Raw genomic sequence first — 26,131 nt, 5'->3', positions numbered from 1 at the left:
CTCTACTTTTCATACAAAAATTGGGTACATTTGCGGTATTTTCCTTTCTCTTCGCGAATTACATGTAATCGGTATCTTTATTTGTATTTAGGTTTTAATTTTCTTGTATTTTGATGTTCTTTTTCTTGTAAACGATCATGTATTCACCTTTTTGAATTGAATAAAATGTGGTCTGCTTGTTCATAAAAAATAATAATTTAATATTATTAGTCTAGTCTAAAAAATATGTATAATTTAATGATCATGTTCGTTAGCTTAGGTGTTTTAAATGCTTTCCAACACCATAAAATCACCATTATTAATTTCCAAATTTTACTACTAAATGACTATGCATAAGGATATAAGTGAGAAGAATATACTTTAATTAATAAGAACTGCGCAGATAATTGAAATATCAATCTCGGCAATCTTTCACGACGTACAATAATCTATGTAAAGTGCGCTTTGATGGACCCTTCAGTAGTGTGGCCCAGTTCAAGGCTTAGTTCCCAATGTACCATTCGCAACCAAAACCAATACGAATTCACTACTAAATTTTTTTTCTTCCATTGACAATGCAATGAAATTGTCATCCACCGAAGTAGAATGTGCGTTCCACCTCCCACGATCACAATGCCTGGGATCTTAATATTCGCCTAGTTTGACTCTGTCTGATTGACCAGTAAAGGCCAAGTCCAACTTAGGTTCTCCCTTGTCATAATAACTAAATATAACACCAACTTTTGCCACGAAATTGAAATTCTGTCCGAGGTTTATTGCAATTTTATATGCATCTATGATCCCTGTGAAATCTTAGAAGCCATTTAATGGCGATTTTATCACAAGCACATTCGAGCTTTAAGACTCAAGCAAATGCTCTTCTCCTAAAGAACCTTACTTTCCAGGTATATATAACATTTCATTTATCTTGTTCAAATAGAATATAAAGTAATTTGTGACCAATTTAAATGGTGTTTTTGTTGCAGAAACGCAATTACAAGACGAATCTAAGGCTTATCGCATTTCCGTTCATTCTATGTTTGCTTCTTGTTGCCATCCAAGTGATTGTAGACATAGAACTAGATAAAGATGAGTTGAAATGTGGTTGTACTTGTATTGACACAAATGGAGATGGTACCTGCGAAAAATTATGTGGGATTGAGTACTCTAATTTGACGCAAGTTGTTCATTGTCCAATTTCTAATCCACTGGAGTGGCCTGCTTTGTTGCAAGTACCTCGGCCTGAATATCGTGCTGTGAGAAATGATCTTACTCTATCAACAGACTTGCCTCATGAATCATGCAAAAGGACAGGTTCCTGTAATCCAGTTTTCCTTGTAACCGGGCTTAATCAAACTCTTGGACAAAGTAATTAATTCTCTCCTTATATCGCTCTATCTATATATGTATATGTATATAACATTTTTTCTAAACTTGCAGGTATAATTATTTAAAATTCTAATATGTAAAACCATCTTACCACCAGGTTTGGGGGAGAACTTCTTCACTGGTGTTTTCAATTTGAATGGTTCTGTCGACGTTATTGATGCTTTAGCCAACAGTCTTGGAGTGCGTTTTGGCTTTTCTGTTGTTTTGTATTGATAATTAGGATTACCGTTGTGCTAGCTTTAGAGAAGGAAATGTTAGCTCCTAACTGAGAGTGAAAAAAGTAAAACTATCAGAGATGCTTGCTCCTTTCGTTGAGATGATTTTATTAATTAATTTTAGTATTTACCTGGCTAGAGTGTTGAAAATTTCAGGGGTCAGACACATACACTAGACGTACCAATTTTATCGACCCCGCAGTCCTCTCTCATCGTCCATTGTACATAATTCAAGCTAATTGCGCAAACTTCTCCACGAAAAATGTTCCTATGGATATAGCTTCGATTCGAATTCCACAGGGTATATACTTACTTTGACCAATGTGTCATGTTCACTCTACTTATTCTTTGAATTTAATATTTATCAATTTGGAACCAGAGGTAAAATGTGTACAAGGTTCAAATCTATGGCGTAATAGTTCATCATCAGTAAACGATGAGTTGTACAAGGGATACCGGAAATCAAATCCAGAAAGCAAAATTAATGAGATTGTTGCAGGTTCTTAAATTTCCCTTGCTCTGTGTAACTGGACATTATTTTAGGCTGTTTTCAGATTAACAAGTGAAAACCTCATTTTTGCTTTTGTAGCATATGATTTCTTAAACTCAAATAATAATATCTTCAATGTGAGCCTCTGGTATAACTCCACCTATACAAACACCCCAGGCGCCAGTATGGACAAAAGGATGGCACGCGTTTTACGCTCTGTGAATCTGGTATTTATTCCAACTTCAAACTTCACAAATCACAACCGTATAGTCTTGCTTCAACTCAAATGGATATTTGTTCCGGAAGTTTGTTCCTTTGTTCGTTTAATGCATAATATGCATTGCTGCATTGAGTTACTACTTTTAATATCCTGGGTTGCATATCGTTTGTTTATACAGGCTTCCAACGCATATCTTCAGCACTTGAAAGGATCTGGTGTAAAAATGTTGTTAGATTTCGTTAAAGAAATGCCAAAACAGGGATCCGTACTCAAATTGGATTTCTCTACTCTTCTCGGCGCACTCTTCTTTTCATGGGTTGTATTGCAACTTTTCCCTGTAAGTATACGATAAGAATTTGTTAGTACTTCTCGCTATGAATTTCAGTAATGTGAACAGCGGTGTTACATTTAATACTTTCATTGCCTTTTCAACAATTCAGTTTGGGTTTTCTGCTTCTAATTTGGTTCTTTGGCGTTCCACTGTGTATGACTCTCTATATCTTTATATAGGTTATATTGACATCTCTGGTTTATGAGAAACAACAAAATCTAAGAATCATGATGAAAATGCATGGGCTCGGTGATGGTCCTTACTGGGTGATATCTTATATGTATTTCCTTTTGCTATCAGTGGTCTACATGATGTGTTTTGTGGCGTTTGGGTCTCTCATAAGTAAGAAAATTGCTACTTGACATTTCAAATGATATGCTTTTGCTGTCGTGCAGGTAGCATGAACTGAAATCACTATCTTCTTTGCAGGGTTGAAATTCTTCACGTTGAACGACTACAGCATACAATTCGTGTTCTATTTCATCTTTATAAACTTACAGATTTCAATAGCTTTTCTAGTTGCAACGATTTTTGCAAATGTTAAGACTGCTGAAGGTTTGGCTAATAAAACATTCATAATAAGAGGTTGAACCTAGTTTATCGAATTCGTGGCATACTCATTATTTGGATTTTGATGATGGCAGTAGCAGGCCATATCTGTGTGTTTGGATCGGGGCTCTTAGGAGGTTATCTTTTTCAATTTTTTGTGGAGGACGATTCCTTTCCAAGTGAGTTAACGAATATGTGCTTCTCTCGACTAACTTTGAACTGCGAAACTTAAATACATATATGTTGCTGAAGGAGGATGGATTATCGTTCTGGAGATTTTTCCTGGCTTTGCTCTCTATCGCGGGTTGTATGAGTTTGCCCAGTTTGCATTCGTTGGGAATTCAATGGGAAGTGATGGGATGCATTGGAAAGATTTGAATGACGGCACAAACGGAATGAAAGAAATCTTAATTATCATGCTCGTGGAGTGGTTGATAGTGCTTTGTTTTGCGTTTTATTTGGATCAAGTTACACACCCTCTCTTTTTTCTGAAAAATTGGAACAAAAAGCATTCATCATCATTTCGAAGGCCAACACTACGGAAGCAGGACTCAAAAGTTTTTGCAGATGAGATAGACAAACCTGATGTTTCTCAAGAGGTAACCTTGTTCCATTAGATGGTGCACATGATCATCAATTTCCATTACATAACTGTTTTTGGCCATCAAAATTAGTATTATACTTAACTATTCGTGCAGAGGGAGAAGGTTGAGCAATTATTGCTAGAGCCCCAAGCAAGTCATGCAATTGTCATTGATAACATCAAAAAGGTTTATCCAGGGACAGATGGAAATCCTGATAAGTTTGCTGTTAGAGGGTTGTCTCTTGCTTTGTCTCCAGGGGAATGTTTAGGAATGCTCGGTCCTAACGGTGCTGGAAAAACCTCTTTCATTAGTATGGTAAGTAGAAAAAAACAGCACACTTCTGGTCAGTATAGATTAACTGTTGATATGCTAGGCAACCTCAAAAATTGTCACGTCTTTTAACAGATGATTGGGCTAATAAAACCAACCTCTGGAATGGCATTAGTTCAGGGCATGGACATACGAACTGACATGGATAAAATATATACCAGCATGGGCGTATGCCCTCAGCATGAGTAAACATAACTTTCCTTTTCTTGATCTTGTTGAGGCACACCTTGAATTCGTGGACTTCAGACAAAATTTGCATCATTTGATTCGATTGAATTACGTCTTTTTTAATTCACAATGGCAGCTTGCTCTGGGAAATTCTAACAGGTAGAGAACACCTTATGTTTTATGGAAGACTAAAGAACCTCAAAGGTGCTGCTTTAACACAGGTGAGTTTATCATTCATGCCAGGATCATTGTTATTAGGTCGGTAATTCTGCTTATCCTCAGCATCACAAGTTCGAGTTGTTGTTCCTCTTCATGCATATCTCTTATGTTGTAGGCCGTGGAAGAATCTCTGAAGAGCGTAAACCTATTTCATGGAGGCATGGGTGATAAACAAGCTGGGAAATACAGTGGTGGAATGAAGAGGAGGCTTAGTGTTGCAATTTCTCTAATCGGCAACCCCAAAGTGCGTCCATCTTAAATCCGTGCTGTCTAATGCTGGCTAGCTCTCACGTTTGAATATTTGAGTTTTTTCTGCATTATCTGAATTGTCTCTCTTTTTATTATTACGAAAGGTTGTCTATATGGATGAGCCTAGTACGGGGCTGGATCCAGCTTCAAGAAACAATCTGTGGAATGTAGTTAAGCGTGCTAAGGAAAGCCGCGCTATTATTCTTACAAGTATGTAACTTCTTTACCAACGCTGTCCATGTTTTATCAATCTTTCAAACATCTTGCTAATAAAAGAGGTGTGTTGATTTTAGCTCATTCGATGGAAGAGGCAGAGGTACTATGTGATCGATTGGGGATCTTTGTGGATGGAAGCTTACAGTGCGTCGGAAATCCCAAGGAGGTATAGTCTATTTCCTCATAAATTTATCGGTCAGTACCATTTCAAAAGAAAATATAGATTCCATAGATTTTGATATTGAGGAATAGGGCATGTTATGAATGACAGTTAAAAAGAAGATATGGAGGATCGTACGTGTTTACAATGACCACATCTTCTAATAACGATGAAGTGGAAGTGGAGAAGTTAGTCCGTCGACTCTCTCCAAATGCAAACAGAATCTACAACATGTCCGGAACCCAGAAATTTGAACTGCCTAAGGAAGAGGTAAGAATCGCAGATGTTTTTGCAGCAGTTGGAAATGCAAAGAGAAAGTTCACGATAAATGCTTGGGGTTTAACAGATACCACCTTAGAAGACGTCTTCATTAAGGTCGCTCGAGGTGCCCAAGCATTCTAAACACTGTCTTGATGTTCATTATATTTTGGCTGGTGTACGAGCATTATATTTTGGCTTCTCATGCCAATTTTGTGCAAGTAAATATAATTTATAAGTGTGAGCAAGCTTACAAGCATGCATATTGATTTATAACTCCCTTCGATCCATATTTCGCATATGGGGTAAAATAATAGTTCACTCAAGTATATGATTGGAGAAAACTGAATCGGATTCATTAGTTTTAAATAAAATGATCAGATAGGTGACGTTATGAAATTGAAATTGTTAATTGGAAACGAGACTTACAGAAAAGAATGATGGAAGTTGAGCCACGTGCGCCATTATAAACATCACAAAATTGGTTAAAAAGACCAAAATCAACAATTCCTGGGTGAAATGGACAGTTAGATTTTAATACTGTTTAAATGACCAAAAATATAAAAGTTTAAGCAGGATGTATCCGGTTTCATCCTTACTATTTTTTTTTTTTGGCCATTTCACCCAAACTATTTTTTACCCGTCCATTTGAATCGTGATTTAAAATTTTTTGGACAAATGACTCATTTTCTGTATAAACATACTAAATTGTTTTGGGTCTACAAATCTAAAGACTTAAAAGCCTAGACAAACAAATCTCCCACATTCAAAAGTGATGAAACCCTCGCTTCCTATTGGTCGAAATAGATCTTTTTTGAGTTTATGAAACGAGCGTTTTGATGAGGACACTTGTCAACGTATAATTAGTTTAAAAAGAATAGAAAAAAGAATAAACAAGGAAAGCAAATTGTATTTGGAATTCAATTCTATTGGCTAGAAAGGGTTTGCTTTAATTTTCTATTTATTAATATCTAATCCAGACTTAAAACTAGGGGTTCTAAAAATGGAAAAAACTATATATGAACTTTTGCTTTGCGTAGACAAAGAAGACCGACCAGCATGATAAAAACTACAGCACATCGATGATTCATGCTGAATTTATTTTATCAGGTGGTTTGTGTTCTAATGGATGATACATCAGGAAGAATGAGCAATTGATTGAAAATCCGGCCAAACAAAGAGCCTCAAAATGCTATAAACTATGTGCTTCTTCATAACTTGCATGCTTCAGGAGTAAGGTGGGAAGTTGTGGCAAGAGCCCGATCCATGATGAAAAGGGCTGTAGTGAGGAAGGAATCCGGTAGCAGTTGGATTCCCATGAAAGACGTATTCGATTTTTGCAACAGGAGACAAGACAAGTGTCAGATTGTAGGCGATTATTTAATCAATCATTCATATTTTGTTTAGCCAAAGCAGATCACCTAAGTTGTTTTTGGTCTAATGGAAATTGTTGAAGGCAATCCAAGATAGGCGTCGTGAAAGAGGAACGGAAGGAAAATACAAGAAGACCAATTTAAAAAATTACCTATTTTTGATATCTCTATAACTTAGGAATGGAGATATATTCGTGGCCGTTTTTAGATTTCAATTGAATAAGTAAAAGAAAATAAAAAACAATATAGAAACCCGTTTACGGATGGTTTTTGCCGGCCTATAGAATTGATTTTTAGTACACACTCAAAATTGGACTCCCTAATTTACTGGGTTTGAAATTTTATGAAAGTCCGAAATCCGAATTCAAAGTACTTATGATATTAGGGTTCTTTTTTCAAATTAATATATAGAGTTTTTTTTTCCAAATTAATATATAAAGGAGAAAAAAATTCATATATTTCACACATATTTTCTACGAAAATAGAAGATAAAATAAATAAAATGTACACATATTTAATGTATTAATTTGCTTTGCCACCGGATCAAAAATACATCGTCACGGGACAGGGAAAAACCCCTCGTACACCAAATCAAAACTGCATTGCCATTGGGCAAGCCGTAGCCCCGTGTACACCAAATCAAATTTGCATCGCCAGGGGGTTGGGCGAAGCTCCGCGTGTTCCAAATAAAAAATGGAACTCCACGGGACCGGGCGTGTCCCCGCGCATACCAAATAAAAATGCACCGCCACCGGCGGGGCAAAAGCCCCGCGCACACCAAATCGAAAATGCATCTTCGCGAGGCGAGACGTAGCCTCGCACATACCAATTCAAAAATACATCGTCGCGGGACCAGACAAAGCCGCGCACACATCAAGTAAAAAGAAAAATAATGCCAGGTGCGTTAGCACGGGCACCAATCTGGTTTAAATTTAAAAATATTCATCACCTAGATATAATAATTTCGAATAAGTGTTTCAATTGAAGTGTTGGGATCCTCCATATTTAACAGAAATCAGATTACATTGTCATTAAATTAGCTTGAACACAAAGTAGCTAAACATTTTTTGAATTTCGATTTTTAGAAGAACACAAAATTGGTCAAATAATATGAGACACGAAATGTTAAATGAAATCGATTTATTCATTTAATATATTTTTTTTAACAGCATGATTAGATCTTTTTGGATCCAAGCGCATGCTTCTTGTCAGCAGATTACATGGTAATTCTCGTGGATCATGCGTTCCACGCTTGCTTAGACGACGGAGATAGGGAGAACACACACATATTGCTATCCAAGTATTAATTATTCCGTTTGGTCTGATTGGTCGTTTTTTTTTTTGGTAACTCAATCACTCTACTTCATCCCAGCGGTGGTAACAACTCGATGTTTGGGCCCCACAAAGTCACATATAAGTTTGCAAAAATAAAAACAGAAAGTGATATGGTGACGACTCCGAGATTCGGTGAAACTATCATGTTAATTCTAACACCTGAACTCTGTGCTTTTATGAATAGACTCTTTAGATGTTTCCATCTATTCAGATTGGTTCCTCAACTCCTATATCCAAGATGCTTTCATCCACTTAGATTGGTTAGTGCCATCCTTAATAAGCATAAATTTCTACGCATTTTTTTTTTAAAAGAAAAAAAAAACTAACTCAAAGTTTTTCACTCACCCCCAAACTTAAACCTAACATTGTCCTCAATGTTTCAAATTAAAGTGCAATACCAAAAATATAAGTAACAAGAGGAATAAAGAGGTAAGTCAGAAAGATAGTACCTGGATGAAGTGTAGCACACATTCCATGGGAGCAAGAAAGAAAACAAAAATAAAACCAATGTACAACAACAACAGGGTCCTCCAGAGGGACCTTAATATCACCTTGTGTGGGTTTCCTCCCAATAAGCGCTAAGTTTAGTGTCTTCAGCCAGACATTGTTACCCGTTAAAATTAATCCTGGTAGACAGGATTTCTCAGCTCCGATTCTTCTATTGCATGACTGGGTAACTCCAAGAATGGTTTCAACCATTAACCATTAACCTTGAAAGTTTCTTCGTTCTTCGGGTTTTCAACTTCAACTGCACCATGAGGAAATTTTTTTTTGACAAAATATGGTCCGGACCACCGAGACCTCAATTTTACCAGGAAAAAGATGTAGACGAGAATTGTAAAGGAGAACTTTCTGACCTGGTTCAAATGTCTTTCGAATAATTGATTTAACATGAAATATTTTTGTTTTCTCCTTGTAAATTTTCGCACTCTGGTAAGAATCATTACGAATTTCTTCTAACTCATTGAGTTGCAGTCTACGGTTATCACCAGCGGCAGATAGATAAGCTCGGTGTTCTAAATCTACAGGAAAGTGGCAGGCTTTACCAAAGACAAGTCTATACGGAGACATCCCAAGTGGAGTCTTAAAAGCGGTTCGGTAAGCCCACAATGCTTCTATTAAGAGTAAAGACCAATCCTTTCGGATAGGGTTTACGGTCTTCTCTAAGATTTGTTTGATTTGCCTATTAGATACTTCTACCTGGCCACAAGTTTGTGGGTGATAAGGTGTAGAAACCTTATGGGTAATGGAGTATTTTTTCATGAGCGTCTCGAAAGACCGATTACAAAATTGGTACCTCCATCACTAGTGATTGCTCTTGGCATACCAAATCGAGAGAAAATATTGTCTCTAACAAACTTGATCACAACGTGGCGATCGTTTGTCTTGGTAGCTACTGCTTCAACCCACTTAGACACATAGACAACGGCTAATAATATGTAAAAGTTACCATAGGAATTGAAAAAAGGACCCATAAAATTTGTACCCAACACATCAAATATTTCTATTATTAGTATAGGACTAAGTGGCATCATATTACGTCGGGTCATCTTCTCTAACTTTTGACATCTATCACAACTTTGACAAAATAGGTGGGAGTCCTTAAACAGAGTTGGCCAATAAAGACCGGATTGAAAAACCTTAGCAAATTTTTTCTTAGAAGTAAACTGACTCCCACAAGCTCCAGATTGACGAAAGGTCAAAACACTGGAGATTTCGTTGTCAGGAATACAACGGCGGATGATCTGATCAAGGCAATATTTGAATAAGTACGGATCATCCTAGAAAAAGTATTTAACCTCAGACAAGAATTTAGCTCTATCCTGTTTAGACCAATGGTCGGGCATTTGACCAGTTACCAAATAGTTGACAATGTCAGCAAACCATGGTAACAAAGAGATGGAAAATAATTGTTCGTCAGGGAACGTATCAAGGATCGGTTTCTCATCATTTCTAGTCTCATCAAGGATACGGGACAAGTGGTCATCTACTACATTTTCAGACCCTTTCTTATCACGAATATCTAGAGTAAATTCTTGGAACAACAATACCCATCTAATCAGCCGAGGTTTTGAGTCTTTCTTTGAAAGGAGATATTTGAGTGCGACATGATCAGAATAGACAATGACCTTAGACCCTAAGAGATATGATCTAAATTTCTCCAAAGAAAAAACGATGGCTAACATTTCTTTCTCAGTGGTTGTGTAGTTCAACTGGGCATCGTTTAGGGTCCTACTAGCATAATAAATCACACTAGGTGCTTTATCACGTCGTTGGCCAAGGACAACACCAACCGCATTATCGGATGCATCACACATGAGTTCAAATGGGAGGTTCCAATCGGGTGGTTGGATGCTAGGGGCAGAAGTCAACAATTATTTTAGCTTCTCAAAAGCTGCAACACAGGCTTCATCAAATACAAAGGCAGTATCTTTAGCAAGTAGGTTCGATAGAGGTAAAGAAATCTTGCTAAAGTCTTTGATGAAACGACGATAAAATCCAGCATGGCCAAGAAAAGATCTAACATCAGTTACATTCTTAGGTGGTCTTAATTTTGAAATCAGTTCAACCTTGGCTTTATCAACTTCTATTCCCTCAGAGGACACCACATGTCCTAACACTATTCCAGATTTAACCATAAAATGACACTTTTCCCAATTAAGGACTAAGTTCTTTTCTTTACAACGTTCTAGAACTAGTGTAAGGTGGTGTAAGCATTCATCGAAATAGGATCCAAAAACCGAAAAATCGTCCATAAAGACCTCGAGAAATCGCTCAACCATGTCCGAAAAGATACTTAGCATGCAACGTTGGAATGTTGCGGGTGCATTACACAACCCAAAAGGCACACGCCTGTAAGCAAAAGTACCAAAGGGACATGTGAAGGTTGTTTTCTCTTGGTCCTCCGGTGCTATAGGGATTTGGTTATAACCAGAGTATCCATCTAGGAAACAATAATGCCTGTGTCCAGCTAATCTTTCTAACATCTGGTCGATGAATGGTAGAGGAAAGTGGTCTTTCCTAGAGGCTGAGTTCAGCTTACGGTAGTCTATACAAACTCTCTACCCGGTAGTAACAAGGGTAGGGATCAATTCATTTTTCTCATTCGCAACTACTGTAATCCCAGACTTCTTTGGGACAACCTGGACAGGACTGACCCATTTACTATCAGATATGGGGTATATGATACCAGCATCTAATAACTTGAGCACCTCAGTGCGGACAACTTCTTTCATATTAGGATTCAAACGTCTCTGCATTTCTCTTGAGGTTTTGGCACCTTCTTCTAGGTAGATGTGGTGCATACAATCAGCAGGACTAATTTTTTTTAAATCTGCTATAGTCCACCCTATTGCAGTCTTGTGTTCTCGGAGAACACTAACTAGTCTACTTTCCTGATCGGGCTCTAAGTCAGAGGCAATTATGACAGGAAGAGTATTTTCATTACCAAGAAATACATATTTCAGTATATCTGGTAGCGGCTTTAATTCAAGGGTGGGTGCCTTAACTGATGATGGGAGGGGTTTATCTATGGTCGGCGGAAGAGGTTCTGGTTTACGCTGCCATTTTCCATAATCCATTACTGGGGCAGAATCTAACAACGCATTAACTTTTTCAAAATGACTATCATCATCATAGTAGGCTCCAAAGTGGGCCAAGCACGCCTCTAAAGGATCACTAACATTATTTGTGGTAAAGGTATTCTCAACTAGAGAATCAATCATGCATATAGACTCATAGTGTTCAGGGTCCGGTGGGGCTTGCAATTCCTTAAAAACGTTCACCGAGATTTTCTGATTCTCAAAGGAAAATTCTACTAGGCCAGTTTGACGATGTATGACTGCATTTGCAGTGGATAGAAACGGACGACCTAGGATGATTGGGATATGGATGTCTTGACTAGAGACAGGTTGAGTGTCTAAAATCACAAAGTCAATTGGATAGATACAGTTTTCTACCTGAACCAAAACGTCTTCAATAATTCCACGTGGGATTTTGACTGACCTATCGGCTAACTGTAGTGTTATCCTAGTTGGTTTCATCTCCCCTAGTCCAAGTTTTTCATATACCGAGAATGGTAAAAGATTCATACTATCCCCAAGATCTAATAGACAATTGTCTATTGTTTGTTTACCTATGACACATGTGACAGTAGGACAACCAGGATCTTTAAATTTGACTGGGTACTTTTGTGAGATATGGAATTAACTTGTTGGGTCAAATATGCATTTTTATGGACACTCGCGTCTCTCTTGACAGTGCACATCTCTTTTAGGAACTTAGCCATAGATGGTACATGTTTAATTGCATCTAACAAGGGCAGGTTGACCTTAACTTGCTTAAAGATGTCTAGGATTTCAGCATACGTACTAGGCTTTTTCTTAGAAAGTCTCTGAGGAAATGGTACGGGTGGTACGTACACTCTCTCAGGGGTAGATTCCTCACTTGGACTCTTGTCACTCTCAGGATCATTAGGGTCTTTAGACGAAGTTTGGTCAACCTCAGTCTCTTTTTCAGTTAGACTACTGTCCTTAGGTGATTCTACCGAGTTCTCTAGAGTTTTACCACTCCTAAGGGTGATAACTGCTTTGACATGTTCATTGTGGTTAGAACTACCCGACCCATTAACCTGGTTAACTCCTTTCGGATTTGGAGTCGTTTGGCTAGGAAATCTCCCGTTTTCCCTATCATTTAACCTATTTGACAGTTGAATTATCTGAGTCTCTATGTTGGATATATCTCGGTCACTGTTTTGTTGGTTACGTTGAACTTCATCGAACCTATGTCCTAAAAGTTTAAAATTTTGGGTAGTCTCGGAATTGTTTCAGGCACTACCTTCAATAAAGAGTCTTAGAGTTTCCTCTAGAGATGACACCTTTTGTTCAACTGGGCTCGATTCTTGGAATTGATTTTGGTTCCTATGAAAACCTGGTGGTGGGTTGCTAGATGGTCCACCCTGTTGGGCACCTTTAGACCACGAAAAATTAGGGTTATGTCTCGAACTAGGGTTATATGTATTAGAATAGGGATCAAACTTGGGTCTACCCTCAAATTTAGAATTCATACCACCATGTAGGACACTAACTTGGTCACGAGTAGTTTCACTAGGGTAAAACAAGGGGCACTGAGGTCCAATATGACTTTGGTCACCACAAATGGTACATGGATAGGTTCTGGGCTCACTGTTACAGCTCATGGTTTGGGTAGACCTTTGGTTCATCTCTAAGGCCTATAGACGGATAAGAATATCTGACCCATTATCGACTCTATTGACCATATTGATAGAGTTCCTAGTTATTCGGGCTCCCTCATTGAAGACCATTGACGAGTCTTTTTAGCTAACTCGATGAACTCGTCAAAAAAGTCATCTGGGTCCTGTTGGATAAATTCTCCACTACTCATTATTTCTATCTGCATTCGGGTTTCACTATCAAGGCCCTCATATAAGATTTGGGCCATGTGGGATTTATCAAAGCCATGGTGCGGGCATTGGTATAAAAATTCATTAAACCTGTCTATGTGATCATATAGGCTTTCACCTAGTTTCTGCTTAAAGGTTTGGATAGACTCCCTAACAGCAGCAGTCTTGTGATGTGGGTAGAACTTCTTAACAAAGCCTCTATAAGGCCATCCTAGGTGGTGATTATTTTAGAGGGAATCAAATGGTACCACTCATTGGCTCTCTCTTCTAGGGAAAAAGGAAACAAACGCAACCTAAGCACATCTTTAGGGACATTAGGGAAACTCATTGTGTCACAGATCATTTTAAAGTCCCTTATGTGGGTATACGGGTTTTCATTCTCTATTCCCCTAAATTTACGCAGCATGCCAAATGTCTCAGGCTTAATATCAAACTTAACTGTAGTGTCCGGTAAAAAAACCCCAGGTTCACGTATCACTCTAGATGGGTTCAAACGGTCCCTAAGAGTTTTGGTTGGCGGGAATTCACCACCATTTTCATTAACCATCTTGGAAAAAGTTGAAGTATTACCAAAAATAGGACTTTCTAGATTAAGATGGTCAAGATTTTTGTTTTCTAAAATATGACTTCTAGGTTTTTCACGCGTAAACCGTCCTGAAGCGTCTCTCTTACGTTCGGGCATACAAGAATTCAACCAAAAATTGTGTACATGCAAATGCTGGGCTAACTAATTTAGGTAGGCTTGGGTTACCACAACAAAATAACCAAAGGTACGAGGCTGAGGTTTGTGGTGTTTCGGATGATAACGCCCAGAGGGTTCACCGTACTAAACCACCTGTTTTCCTAAAATCGGTGCCGGACGAAAATGCAATTGGTGTGTGCGATGTGTAATTTTTTGAATTTTTTTATTTTTATTTTTATAAAGAGAAAAAAATAAAAAATATATATACAAAAAGAAATAAAATCTAAAAAGGTTTGGGTTTTGTTACTTACCTCTTTTGGTAGGCAATTCCACAATAAATATATAATATTACCTGCACAATAAAAACAAGAAAAATACCCAAGTAAAATCAAAGAAAATTAAATCAAATAAAATTCAAAAACTAAAGAAAAATACCCAATGAAACTAAATCCAGCGATTGAATCTCGTTAACTCTCGGTCATAATTCGAGCCCTAAATCTGGTTCGTGAAGATAACTTTTCCCGCCAAAATCGTGTATTCTCTGTTCTTCAAATTCCGATTATCTGGCCAATTCTAACTGAAACAAAGATCATTACCAGTCCTGTATAGTCGAGAATATCAAAACCAATGAATTTCAGCCATTGAATCTCTTCAGAACACCTTCAAATCTTAAACCCTAATTCTGTTGTTCAAACCTTACTTTTCCCGCCAAAATTCTGAATTCAAATTATTGAAGATAATGTGCCCCTTATCTGACTGTGGTGTCCCTTTAGAAATTTGGGGTACATTTAGCAATTCCAGGGGTGCGAGTAGCAATTTTTGGGGTATAAGAAGTAATTTTGGGCTGTGAATAGCAGAAACTCCTCTGGATGCTTTATCAACTATTCTGGGACATTTCTGAGGGTGCCTTTAACTCTTTCCTGGGTGCTTTTATTAGTTTCTCGAGCAGCCATCTCTTACCTCTCATATCCACTTCTTTTCTTCAATTTTTATACATCACTAAGGTTGCCATGCTTTTCAGACAAAAGTTGCATCACTAAAGCCGACATACCTTTCAGATAAAGATGAAGAAATAAAAGTAAATAATGAGAAATAAGTCGCCTTCAACAGCAGTTGCACATGAAATGACACTTTAGCCCTTTTAAGCGACGTTTCTTCTTCTTTTGCTCCAAAGTACCTAAAACTCAAAATCAAACATAAAATGCATAATTTACAAGAAAACTTAGCAAAGAAAGCATAAACAATAGACAAATATCAAGGTGTTTTGGACACCTATCAATCGACAGAACTATTCTTATAATTTCGATTATAGGGTGTGTAGGTGTAAATAATCCACAGGGCTAGGTGGCAAGATCCTAGGCTAGGATACACCAAGGAGTGAAGAAAGGCGAAGCATAAAATAGATTCAGGTGGCGCGAAGAATAAGGAGTCACGTGGGTCGGACGTGATGGCCCTACAGCTGTCGGATGTGACGTAACCCTTATCATCTGACATGAGTAACGGACGAGCAAGGAGTACTCGGTCAAACAAAGGAAACTGGTCAAAACCAAGGGGACGACAAGGAAGAAGGGCGACATCGTGCCTAATCAAGTACCAAGGACTCGGCCTCGGGCGAAAGGATGTCAAAGATCAAGATTCCATCGGCCACACCAGAAACATGGGCGAGTAATTAAGATAGGTCCGATAGGGAACAACAGAGTTGATGTATTGTGACCAACACTATAATTTCGTTGTATCTCGACTAAGGCCTATAAATATAAGGGCTTTTCGAGAGTGAGAGGTAGGTTGAAAAGGAGAGAGAAGAAAGACATTACACTTGAGAATTGGAGAAATAGTTCATTTGATAAAGAGAGCACACTTTGTAACCTAAAACGAGAAGTAATAACAATCATCCTTTCACCCCGTGTACGTAGGTAATCATGCCGAACCACGTATATCCTTGTGTTCATGTTTGAGTGTGCATTTATACTTGTTATAGTTTATATTCTTCACCCTTGTATGTAGTTTGTGGTTTTGTGCAACTACATTCTGGCGCCGACTAAGGGGAACGTCTAAGTTCTCTGGATACCTTGGCCGCGTACATCAACAGAGATGATCAACAAAGCTCCTAAGAACACCTCGTATGTGGTAGTTGATGCTATAAGATGAACTCTGTTTGGTGAAGCGTCTCTTCTATGTTTTGTTTCTCGAGTTTTGGTTAGATAGTTAAATTTCTTTGCATAAAGTCGTGTGGTAGAGAAAAGTTTTTCAGTTCTGTCGGGTTTGAGCAGTCGAGTTAGCAGGAAGTCTTCCAAGAGCTCCCAAATAAATCCATCAGCGTTTGGTCGAGACTATAGAGAGACTCTGTTGACAGATCGATTGGTTGTGTTTTGAAACGAGTAGATTTGAGTGTTTGTTTTCGTCTTCGATAATTGTTTTCACTACCGACCATCTAAAAGTTGAGAAACTTCACAAGACTCCCAAGTAACATCTTTGATGTCGGGTTGAAGTCATTTGAAGTTACGTGCTGACTTACCAAGTGTTGAAAATTTTACAAAGTAAGTAATAAGCTTTTTATTTCAAGATCAGTTGAAACCCCTCTCGACAGATCGACTTCGAACCATGGAGTTAGATCCTAAACATGGAACAAAGTAGTCGGACGGCGAGTTCACTAGTTGCCGGAGAAAACCCAAGGAGTTCAGGGAAGTCATCCCTGAGTAATTCCAAGGAAGTTAATGAAATTTTGTCTAGAATTGATTTTCAGTACGGATCCGAACCTTTTACTTACAAAACACTAGGAGTTAATGATTTGGAACATAGGAAATGTAGGACAAACAGTTATTAATGCAAAGTCGGGTACTGAGAGTGACGTCGTGCAGTACTGAAAGCGACGTAGCGTGATACCTGCCTAAAAGAGTACTTAGGTCAAAGCAGGTCAGGTTGGTGAGGCTAGCCTGACAAAGTAAAGGGATTCGTACTTTTGGAGTCCAATTTTGATTGTCAGGCCCGTGTCATCTAAATTTGTACGTATTAGATAAACTTTCCAGAAAGAAGATCAAAGTAAGGTGTTGTTTGTCTTTGCTGACGTAGGTAGGGACGATCCTCGGGCCTACGATATACCTGATCCGATGGCAAGCACTTCAGGGACGGGACAAACGCTAAGGAACCACACAGTTACCAGCGGCAGCGTGCAAGAAGGAGTAACAGGGCCGAGACAAGAGAATGGCCGACCACCAGCACCTGAGAGACCTCGGGCAGCTACAAGAGGTATGCCGACTGTGGAGGAGGAAGTTGAATTGGGACGAGATGATGATCCCACGCCATTGGAGCGGATTATCCCGACCCGGAGGATGGTCGATCAGATAGATGGGATTACTGCGTCAGACACAGAAGATGACAAGGAAGTGCTCATCGTGCATGCCCAGAGATGCAGAGCGAGACAACAAGCTGAATATCAGGAGGATCTAGAGCGAGAGCAAGAGAGACTTAGGCAAGTTCATCTAGGCCGAGATGCAGCTAGTGGAATCATCCCACCATCATCGACTCAAATACCCCCTATGCTACCAGTTCCACCAACGTTGACAACAACACGACCTCCTGCTCACTTGAGCCACCCGAACGGTCATTCTAGTCACGAGATTACGGATCCAACGCTACTCGCCATTCTTTAACGACAAGGGATACAATAGGTGGCATTAAGAGAGCTGCAACAGAGGAACCTGCCGCTGGAATTCGAGAACTATCGGCTGCAGAACCAGATGTCCATATCGAGAGGATCCTCAAGACGAGGAGCATAGAGTAATCAAGGCCGATCAGGGAGATTACCACCAACAATAGGACCGAACAATCATGGCCGATCAGGGAAACCCCCGATACCCCCGATACCACCTACCCGAGGGTATAGTCCACTTGAGGATTCATCAACGGAAGAATAAGGGAACGGAAGAAATGAGAGGTCAGACAGCTCAACAGAGGCCAAGCTCAGGGAGCTAGAAGAAAAAAATAAAGAAACCATTAGGAAACAGCGAGGAGGATAAGTTATCCGAGGTCATAAGCGAGGCCGAGAAAACCCCCTTCACCCAAAGGCTTGAGCAAATGGCGTTCCCACCTAAGTGTACACTCCCTTCATTTCCGTCTAGATTTGATGGGACGGGCGATGCGGTTGAACACATAAAGATGTATACTATGTCGCTAATCCAATGGAAGAACAATAAAGTGATAATGTGTAAGTTCTTCCCAGCGAGCCTAGAGGGCGAGGCAAGGAACTGGTTTTACGCGCTTTCATCAGGGTCGATCGACAGTTATGGGGATCTAATTGAGGCCTTCATAGAAACTTACATGCATAACAGCATACCTCGGACCAGAGTCAATAGATTATTCACCCTGGCTGGGAGGTTCAAGGAACCCCTCAGAGCATTGACTGATCGGTGGAGAAAACTGTGCACAGAGATTGGGAAAGTACCAGTCAATCAACAGATCTTTGGGTTCAAAAATGCGTTGGGAAGGTCAGACCCCATCCGGATAGAAATGTTTACTGAAAAACCGTAAACATTGAAATAAATGCGGAAAATGCAAGAGCACTACATCGCACTGGAAGAGATTCAAGAAGAAGCGACGGGTAGGGGAGTACAAGAGGCTAGTGCAACAACTAGGGAGACCCCAGGTGACACTCCCAGGTGGCCCGAGAAGAGACTAGACCCACCACTAATAGGAAACGGGAAGAAGGAGTAAATAGCAAAAGGTAAAAAGCCGAGACACGAGCCAAGAGCCTACACCCCATTGAACGCACAATTGGAAGAAATTTTCAAGGAAGTCGAGAAGAGGAATGACATCATCTACCCGACATCAATGGGGGTACAGCTCGAAAAAACCAAGGACCAACCCGAGTACTTCCATTACCATCAGTACAGAGGTCACTCCACCAATAACTGTGGAGAGGTGAAAGACATCGTGCAACACCTTATCCGAGACGGATACCTTAGGCAGTTCGTCCGACAAACACCAAAGGCGACCACCGAACCCGATGCACCTGTTCACCAGGTCCGAATCGGCAGATCAACTCAGTTTGTGAGAACCATCTCTCACTCAGCCACACATGAGTACAATCTAAGTCCGGGGATCACTTCTAGAATCTACAAGAGGGACCATAATGGTAAGGAAATCTTCAGCGTAGCCAAGACCCTGCCGATGGAACCTTGAGTGATGCAACCCATTCCCTTCTCGTCCAAGGATGTCCCGATGAACGGTCAAGCCCAAAGCGACCCCTTGGCCGTTACCTTGTTAATTGAGGAATGGGGAGTGAGAAGGATATTGGTAGACAGTGGGAGCTCAGTCGAGGTGCTTTTCTACGACACTTTCAGGAGAATGGAATTGTCAGATGACATTCTCTTCCCCTCAACATATCGGATGTACGGCTTCAATGGGACCGTGACCATCCCAAAAGGCGAGGTAACTCTGAGAGTATCATATGGGGGCGTTTATTTGGATACTCTAACCACATTCTGCATAGTCGATGTCGCCTCACCCTATGAATCCATTATTGGGAGACCCTGGATCGCCGGAATTAAAGGGGTGGCATCGGCCTACCATCAAAGGATGAGATTTCCAACGTATAAAGGTATAGCAGAGATCATCGGCGATTCGCATGCGGCCAGGCAATGTATGCAAGCCGATGTTCAGATAAATGAGGAACGACGAGCACGTCAGCGAAGGGAGAAGAACAAGGCCAAAGAAGTCAAGGCGGCAAAAAAGCTGGAAAAGGTTATCTTCCAGGCGGTCATGGCGTACGAAGCAAAGGATCAAGAACCCTTATAGCAGTTACAGGAATCGGCGCCGGTAAGGGAGCAAAAACCAAACTTCTCGGCCGTAGAGCCCACCCGAGAGATCAATTTGGGAACAGACGAAGAGCCGAGGATAGTAAGGATCAGGTCATTGTTATCGGATGAACAGGTGAATCGGCTCACAATGGTCCTGCGAGAGAATATGGATGCTTTCGCATCGAACATGCACGATATGGAGGGCATAGACCCGACAATATGCTGCCATCATTTAAAGATCGACCCAAGTTTCAAACCTGTCCGACAAAAGATGAAGCGAATCGCACCAGATTTGCAGACAGCAGTCGAAAAAGAATTAAAGAAACTGCAGGAAGCAGGAATAATCCGAAAATCCCAGTACCCACAGTGGATATCTAACATGGTCGTAGTACCAAAGAAGAATGGATGAGTCAGAATATGTATTGACTTCAGCGACCTAAACAAAGCTTTCCCTCCCCAAGCATCGATCAGCTGGTAGAATCGATAGTAGGATATGAGGCGATAACCTTAATGGATGGGTACTCGGGGTATAACCATATACCATTGGCCCCCGAGGATCAAGAACATACCTCTTTCTTCACACCAAGGGGCCTATATTGTTACACCAAGATGCCGTTTGGATTGAAGAATGCGGGGGCCACATACCAAAGGTTGGTAGGGGACATGTTCAAGGACAAGATCCATAACACCATAGAAGTCTATGTCGACGACATGATAGTAAAAATTTCCTAGCCAAGAACCACATCCGAGACCTTCAGGAGATCTTTCAGACGATGAGGGAGTACAAGATGAAGTTTAACTCTGCTAAGTGTGATTTTTGGGTAAACTCGGGAAAATTCTTGGGGTACATCATTACACCCAAGGGGATACAAGCGGATCCCGACAAAGTCAGGGCCATCCTCGAGATGCCGTCGCCTGCAACAATGAAAGATGTACAAAAACTAAACGGCAACATAGCGGCACTAGGGAGATTCATATCCCGGTCTTCAGACAAGTGTAAAAACTTCCTCAGCACTCTTAAGAAGGGAGAAAAATTCAAGTGGAAAGACGATACTGAGGAAGCCTTTCAGAATATTAAATTACATCTTGCAAGCCTCCCAGTATTGCAGAGACCCGAACCCTTGGAGGTCCTTACCCTATACCTCGGAACAACTTCATATGCTATCAGTGCAGTCTTGGTCAAGAACGAAGGAAACGAAGAAAAACCCGTTTACTTTATCAGGAAAACCTTGAGCCCAACCGAGAAAAAATACATACGGATGGAGTAAATGATTCTGGCATTAGTGTTCGCCACTCGAAGTGGACAATGCAGGCCGATTAGGAAGGATTTCTAAGTGGGGGGCTCAAATTAAACAATTTAATGTTTTCTACGAGATGAGAACAGCGGTGAAAGCACAAGTGGTGGCAGATATCCTGGTGGATTTTCCATTAAGTGACGAAGACTAGGTCGAAGATATACCGGGAATGGAGGAAGATCGGGAGGATCCGGCTGACCTACTGGAGGCGAGCAGCCCGACACGGTGGGAAATGTTCGTCGACGGAGCATCGAACAAAGATGGATCAGGACTTGGGCTAGTCTTCACCACACCCAAAGGAATGAAGATAGTCCATTCATTTCGATTGGAGTTCAAAGCAACGAACAATGTCACGGAGTATGAGGCGGTGATCCATTCTCTAAGGATAATCGTCGAAATGGGACTACAGGATGTGAGACTGACTAGCGACTCGCAGCTAGCAATTCGACAAATTACTGGAAAATATACTATCCATGACCCGATTTTGCAAAAGTACTGGGAACTCGCCCAATTCTACATCGACCAGATCCCCAACATCAAATTCCGTCACATATGCAGAAAAGAAAACCGACAATATTCCGACGTTTTGTCACACATAGCGTCTCAGTTAACTGATCCTAGTGTGGAAGGCATCCGAGTCGTGAGGCTCCTTACACCCTCAACACCAGAAGTACCAGAAATACGCATCGACGTGGAAGTCAATAAGGCCGATAGGTACCAGGAAGGAGATTGGAGAAAGAATATCCATTTGTACTTAGAAACAAGCGAGCTACCCAGAGGGCGACCAGAGATCAACAAAATCAAGAGTAAATCGGCTGCGTATGAGCTAAGGGACGGGATCCTCTACATAAAATCTTACTTAGGACCATTACTAAGATGTTTGAGCAAGGATGAAGGCCAATCAATCTTGAATGAATTACACTATGGAGCAGCTGGAAATCATAGATCGGGCCGGAGTCTGTCGGCTAGGGCTAAAACGATGGGATATTTCTGGACGTATATGAATGATGACGCAAAACATATGGAACATGCTTGCGAGGAGTGCCAAAGGCATGTCAAGAAAATACATGCACCATCAGTAAACTTGAACTCAGTAGTAAGCCCATGGCCCTTCGCCAAGTGGGGAATCGACATTTTGGGACCACTTCATGTGGGATCGGGGCAAAGAAAGTACTTAATCGTGGCTACGGACTAATTTACCAAATGGGTAGAGGCGACAGCTTTGAAACATATCCGTGATAAAGACGTCTTCAGATTCATTTGGGAACACATCATATGCCGTTTTGGAGTATCAGCAGCTATCGTCTCGGACAATGGAAAACAACTTCAAGGAGAAAACATCGATCTGTTGTTTAACACCTACAACATTAGGAAAAATAAGGCCACCCCCATATATCCTCAGAGCAATGGGCAGGCTGAAATTACAAACAAACCAATCGCCGATAATATGAAGAAAAAATTGGATGGGGAGTACGGTGAATGGTGTGAAGAACTTAACAACGTCTTATGGGCCTATAGAACAACTTGAAGGGAGGCGACATGACTATCGCCTTTTATGCTCACTTAAGGAACTGAAGCGATTCTGCCGACAGAGGCGATGATACCCACCATGAGAACCGAAGCATGGAGGCGAAAAATCTCGGCCAATCTTATTTGGCCAAGCTCGACGACTTGGAAGAAACACGACAGATGACGCTACAAAAAATGGAAAACTACCAAAGGAGATTACAACGAGAATACAATAAACGATTTCTTCCAAGAGAATTCCTACCGGGGCAATTAGTACTGAAATATCTAGCCGATTGGGAGCGTGATAAAAAGGGCGGTAAATTGGCGGCAAAGTGGGGAGGGCCATACACAGTCGTGTCTAAAGCGGGCGAAGGCGCTAATAGATTACTCAAACCGGACGGAAAACCAGAGTTAAAACCGTGGAACGCCCAATATCTGAAACTCTATCACCCGTGAGGGGTTCGAGAAAAACAAATAAAGATGCTTTTCATTCATTTCTTTAAAGACACGAGGGGTAGGAAATATGACATGAGCGACTAATGGTCATTCGTACTCGGGGCAATAGCAGTGAGCAAGTGCCGAGGTGACTTACACTCTAATGGTCATTCGTAATCGGGAAAAATCCAATGTGGAAGTGCCGAGGTGACTTAAACTCGAATGGTCATTCGTACTCAGGGCAATGGCAGTGTGCAAGTGCCGAGGTGACTTACAGTCGACTGGCTATTCGATACTCGGGGCAGTGGCAGTGTGCAAGTGCCGAGGTAGCCTAAGGGTACTGGTGGTTGGAAACTAGCTACGAAAGGTTCTTAAGATGCGGTTTATTCTCATCCAGGTAACCTACTTACATCTGAAAGGTTACCCTCATCTCAAGTGGTCGTGACCACTTGCCCGAGTTGGTTGATCGATAACCACTTGGGATTATCGGGCCTAGTAACTAGGAAGACCAATACCCTTCCACTGAATCTAAAAGAAAATGATGAGATACCTCGACCAGGACATGGCATCGGGCCCGATGACCCTCCTTGTTGAGTGTGTTCGACAGAAAAGGTTTTAAATACTAACATGTGTGATACGGAATGCAGGTGTGGAACGCAAATGACAAGATAACAGTAACAAAGTCATACATCGTTAACTTGAACATAAAAAAGAAGAGTGTCAAAGAAAAAGCAACCAACAAACATGGAGACGCAGCACCCCATTAATAAAATTTATCAAGAAAAGAGGGTTAAGTGTTTAAGCGAATTAAAACCCAAGACAAGGGGCAAACTAGTGGCACAACACTACAAAATAACCATTCGATCTCGGGGCGGAACAACACCAGCTCCTCCACTCCTCAGAGCGACCTCTCGACACTTCTGATCGATGTACACATTGATACCAGCAGTAATCGCGCCTGCAAGCTCGTTCTGATGAGAAGTCCTCTCCTGAGCAATCTGTTGGGCAAGCTTCTGAGAAGTCGCCTCGGCAGTGGTAAGCTTGGCCTGCATATCGCCCTCGACCTTCTTCAACCTCTGGACCTCCTGCTCCAGATCCTTGACGCGGCCCTTCTCGGCTGTAGGATAACACAAACAATTTATCATACATGGAACTCAGCATCATACAAAACAAGGACAATAAGCTATCTTAGTCCCGAAGTAACCCCGACATGCTCTCTAGAGACCTGTAAGGGTTGGCGATATGAATTCTAGTGAATCAACAGATTTATCTAACTCATCCTCGGCCTTGGAAAGCTTCATGGTTAATTCATTGTAGTACTGCTCGTTGAACTCGTTGGTGGGGCAATACTTCTTGTGATCACTCCACTCGACTTTCAAGCGGTTGTGGGATACTTGTAGCATCGATAATTGGGATTGGGTCCACTCTAAGTCACTAGCCTTCTTATCAAATTCCTTAGTCCTCTCAAGAAGATATCAATTTGACTGTTCGGCCACAGTCTTATCCCTCAAGATTCATCGCCGATCCTCATGAAGATCTCGATTCTAGAGCCTTAAAGAACGATTCTGACTGTCCAGATTATCAGCCAATAATGTTTTATCAGCAGCAAGTCTTTGAAAAGTGCCCAGATGAGCTCGCAAGCTATCTATTTCCTCAGGCACATACTCGAACAGGCGATATCTATCCAACTCTTCTTGAAGGAGTTGGATCTCGTCCTCTTGACGGTCTATCTTCCCATCCTTGTTGGAAATTCGTTGCCGAAGATTCTCCACGAGATCTTTCTCGATATCCCACTTCCTCTTCATGAGACTATAATCCGAAGCAGCATCTAGATCTAGACTAGCTAACTCGGCTAGAAGAATAATACTCGACTTAGGATATTGGTACGAAGAACTCAATCAGTAACACAAGTGTCTAAGCAGCATACCTTTGGCGTCAGCAAGCTTGACCTCCAGTTCACGACATCGATCATTCTCTAACTACAACTGAAGCTTGACGGACTCAAGCTGTCGGACCTCTTGTCGGCGAAGAGCAACCTCCAATCACGACCTACAGAATCCATCTCAAGGAGAGTCAGTAAGGGCCGATAACATCAAAGAAAAAAGATAAACAAAGCAATCACCACAGTGTCAAAGGTGGGCGCGATGTCGTGATACTGGGGCACGACGACGATCATCTGCTCATCAGTAAAAGAGCCAAATTCTGCAGAATTTAGTGCGCCGAGCGAGTTACAGATGGGGACCGATATGGTGAATGATGTTTGAACGCCCGACATAGACCCAGTAGTAACCTGGGGCAGTCTCTGCAACACTTCTGGATCAGCAGTAACCACCTGACTCAACATAGATGTTTCGACCAACCCTTTATTTCCGGATTGTAAACCGGACGTCACAACAGCGACCTCCACATCCTTCTCGGTTTCCTTCTCCTAAAGAGAATCATCGCCGAAGATGTCATCCTCATCATCTTGGTCAGGAATATCGATCACAATGTCTGAGCTCTTCAGCACCACTCCTTTTGCAGCTACCTTACCTCGAGGAGGATTACGCCTCGGAACGTTCCCTTCACCACCTACAATTTCAAACAAAACATCAGATTGATTCCTCGCCGACTCTCCCAAGAGTTAAGGCAGTAAGGGCCGATGGATAAAAGCCTTACCATCTTGAGCCGAGGACCCTTCAACATCTTTATCCTCGCGCTCCTATGATCTTCCCCGACCCTTGTGCTAGCACTCTTTTTCTTGGAAATAAGAGCCGGCTTACCAGACTTGCCCTGGGGCTTGGCCTGCGAAGAGAAAATAATCAGAACCTCAAGACGATACAGTGGGAGTCAAAGAGAATTAAGAATGAACAACATACCTTATCATCATTAATGATCCAGAAAGGATACGGTTCAGCAGGAGGACGAGGAAAACTACCATGCAAGATC

At 41.0% G+C, this 26,131-nt stretch overlaps 3 protein-coding genes across 3 annotated transcripts; 2 read left to right on the top strand and 1 right to left on the bottom strand.

Moving 5' to 3' along the window:
• The first annotated feature begins 806 nt into the window (after positions 1-806).
• Positions 807-5,501, top strand: LOC113273410 (ABC transporter A family member 7-like). The gene is made up of 19 exons (XM_026523135.1): positions 807-884; positions 966-1,113; positions 1,162-1,347; positions 1,466-1,548; positions 1,740-1,884; positions 1,963-2,082; positions 2,173-2,300; positions 2,472-2,630; positions 2,804-2,966; positions 3,054-3,179; positions 3,269-3,352; positions 3,426-3,772; positions 3,872-4,072; positions 4,163-4,272; positions 4,392-4,476; positions 4,590-4,718; positions 4,828-4,933; positions 5,017-5,105; positions 5,211-5,501. The coding sequence occupies exons 1-19, from the start codon at positions 807-809 to the stop codon at positions 5,499-5,501; spliced, it is 2,778 nt and encodes a 925-aa protein (XP_026378920.1).
• A 5,626-nt stretch (positions 5,502-11,127) lies between these two features.
• On the bottom strand, positions 11,128-13,286 carry LOC113274484. Its single transcript, XM_026523861.1, has 4 exons — positions 12,902-13,286; positions 12,308-12,853; positions 11,449-12,200; positions 11,128-11,208 (listed from the first exon to the last, which is right to left on the bottom strand). The coding sequence occupies exons 1-4, from the start codon at positions 13,284-13,286 to the stop codon at positions 11,128-11,130; spliced, it is 1,764 nt and encodes a 587-aa protein (XP_026379646.1).
• A 6,226-nt stretch (positions 13,287-19,512) lies between these two features.
• Positions 19,513-20,373, top strand: LOC113274483. The gene is made up of 2 exons (XM_026523860.1): positions 19,513-19,908; positions 20,098-20,373. The coding sequence occupies exons 1-2, from the start codon at positions 19,513-19,515 to the stop codon at positions 20,371-20,373; spliced, it is 672 nt and encodes a 223-aa protein (XP_026379645.1).
• Positions 20,374-26,131: the final 5,758 nt, after the last annotated feature.

Source organism: Papaver somniferum, chromosome 4 (assembly GCF_003573695.1).
Source record: "Papaver somniferum cultivar HN1 chromosome 4, ASM357369v1, whole genome shotgun sequence".
NCBI lineage: Eukaryota > Viridiplantae > Streptophyta > Magnoliopsida > Ranunculales > Papaveraceae > Papaver > Papaver somniferum.
The sequence above is the reverse complement of the archived record's forward strand: the minus strand, read 5'-3'. Positions and strand labels throughout refer to the sequence as shown.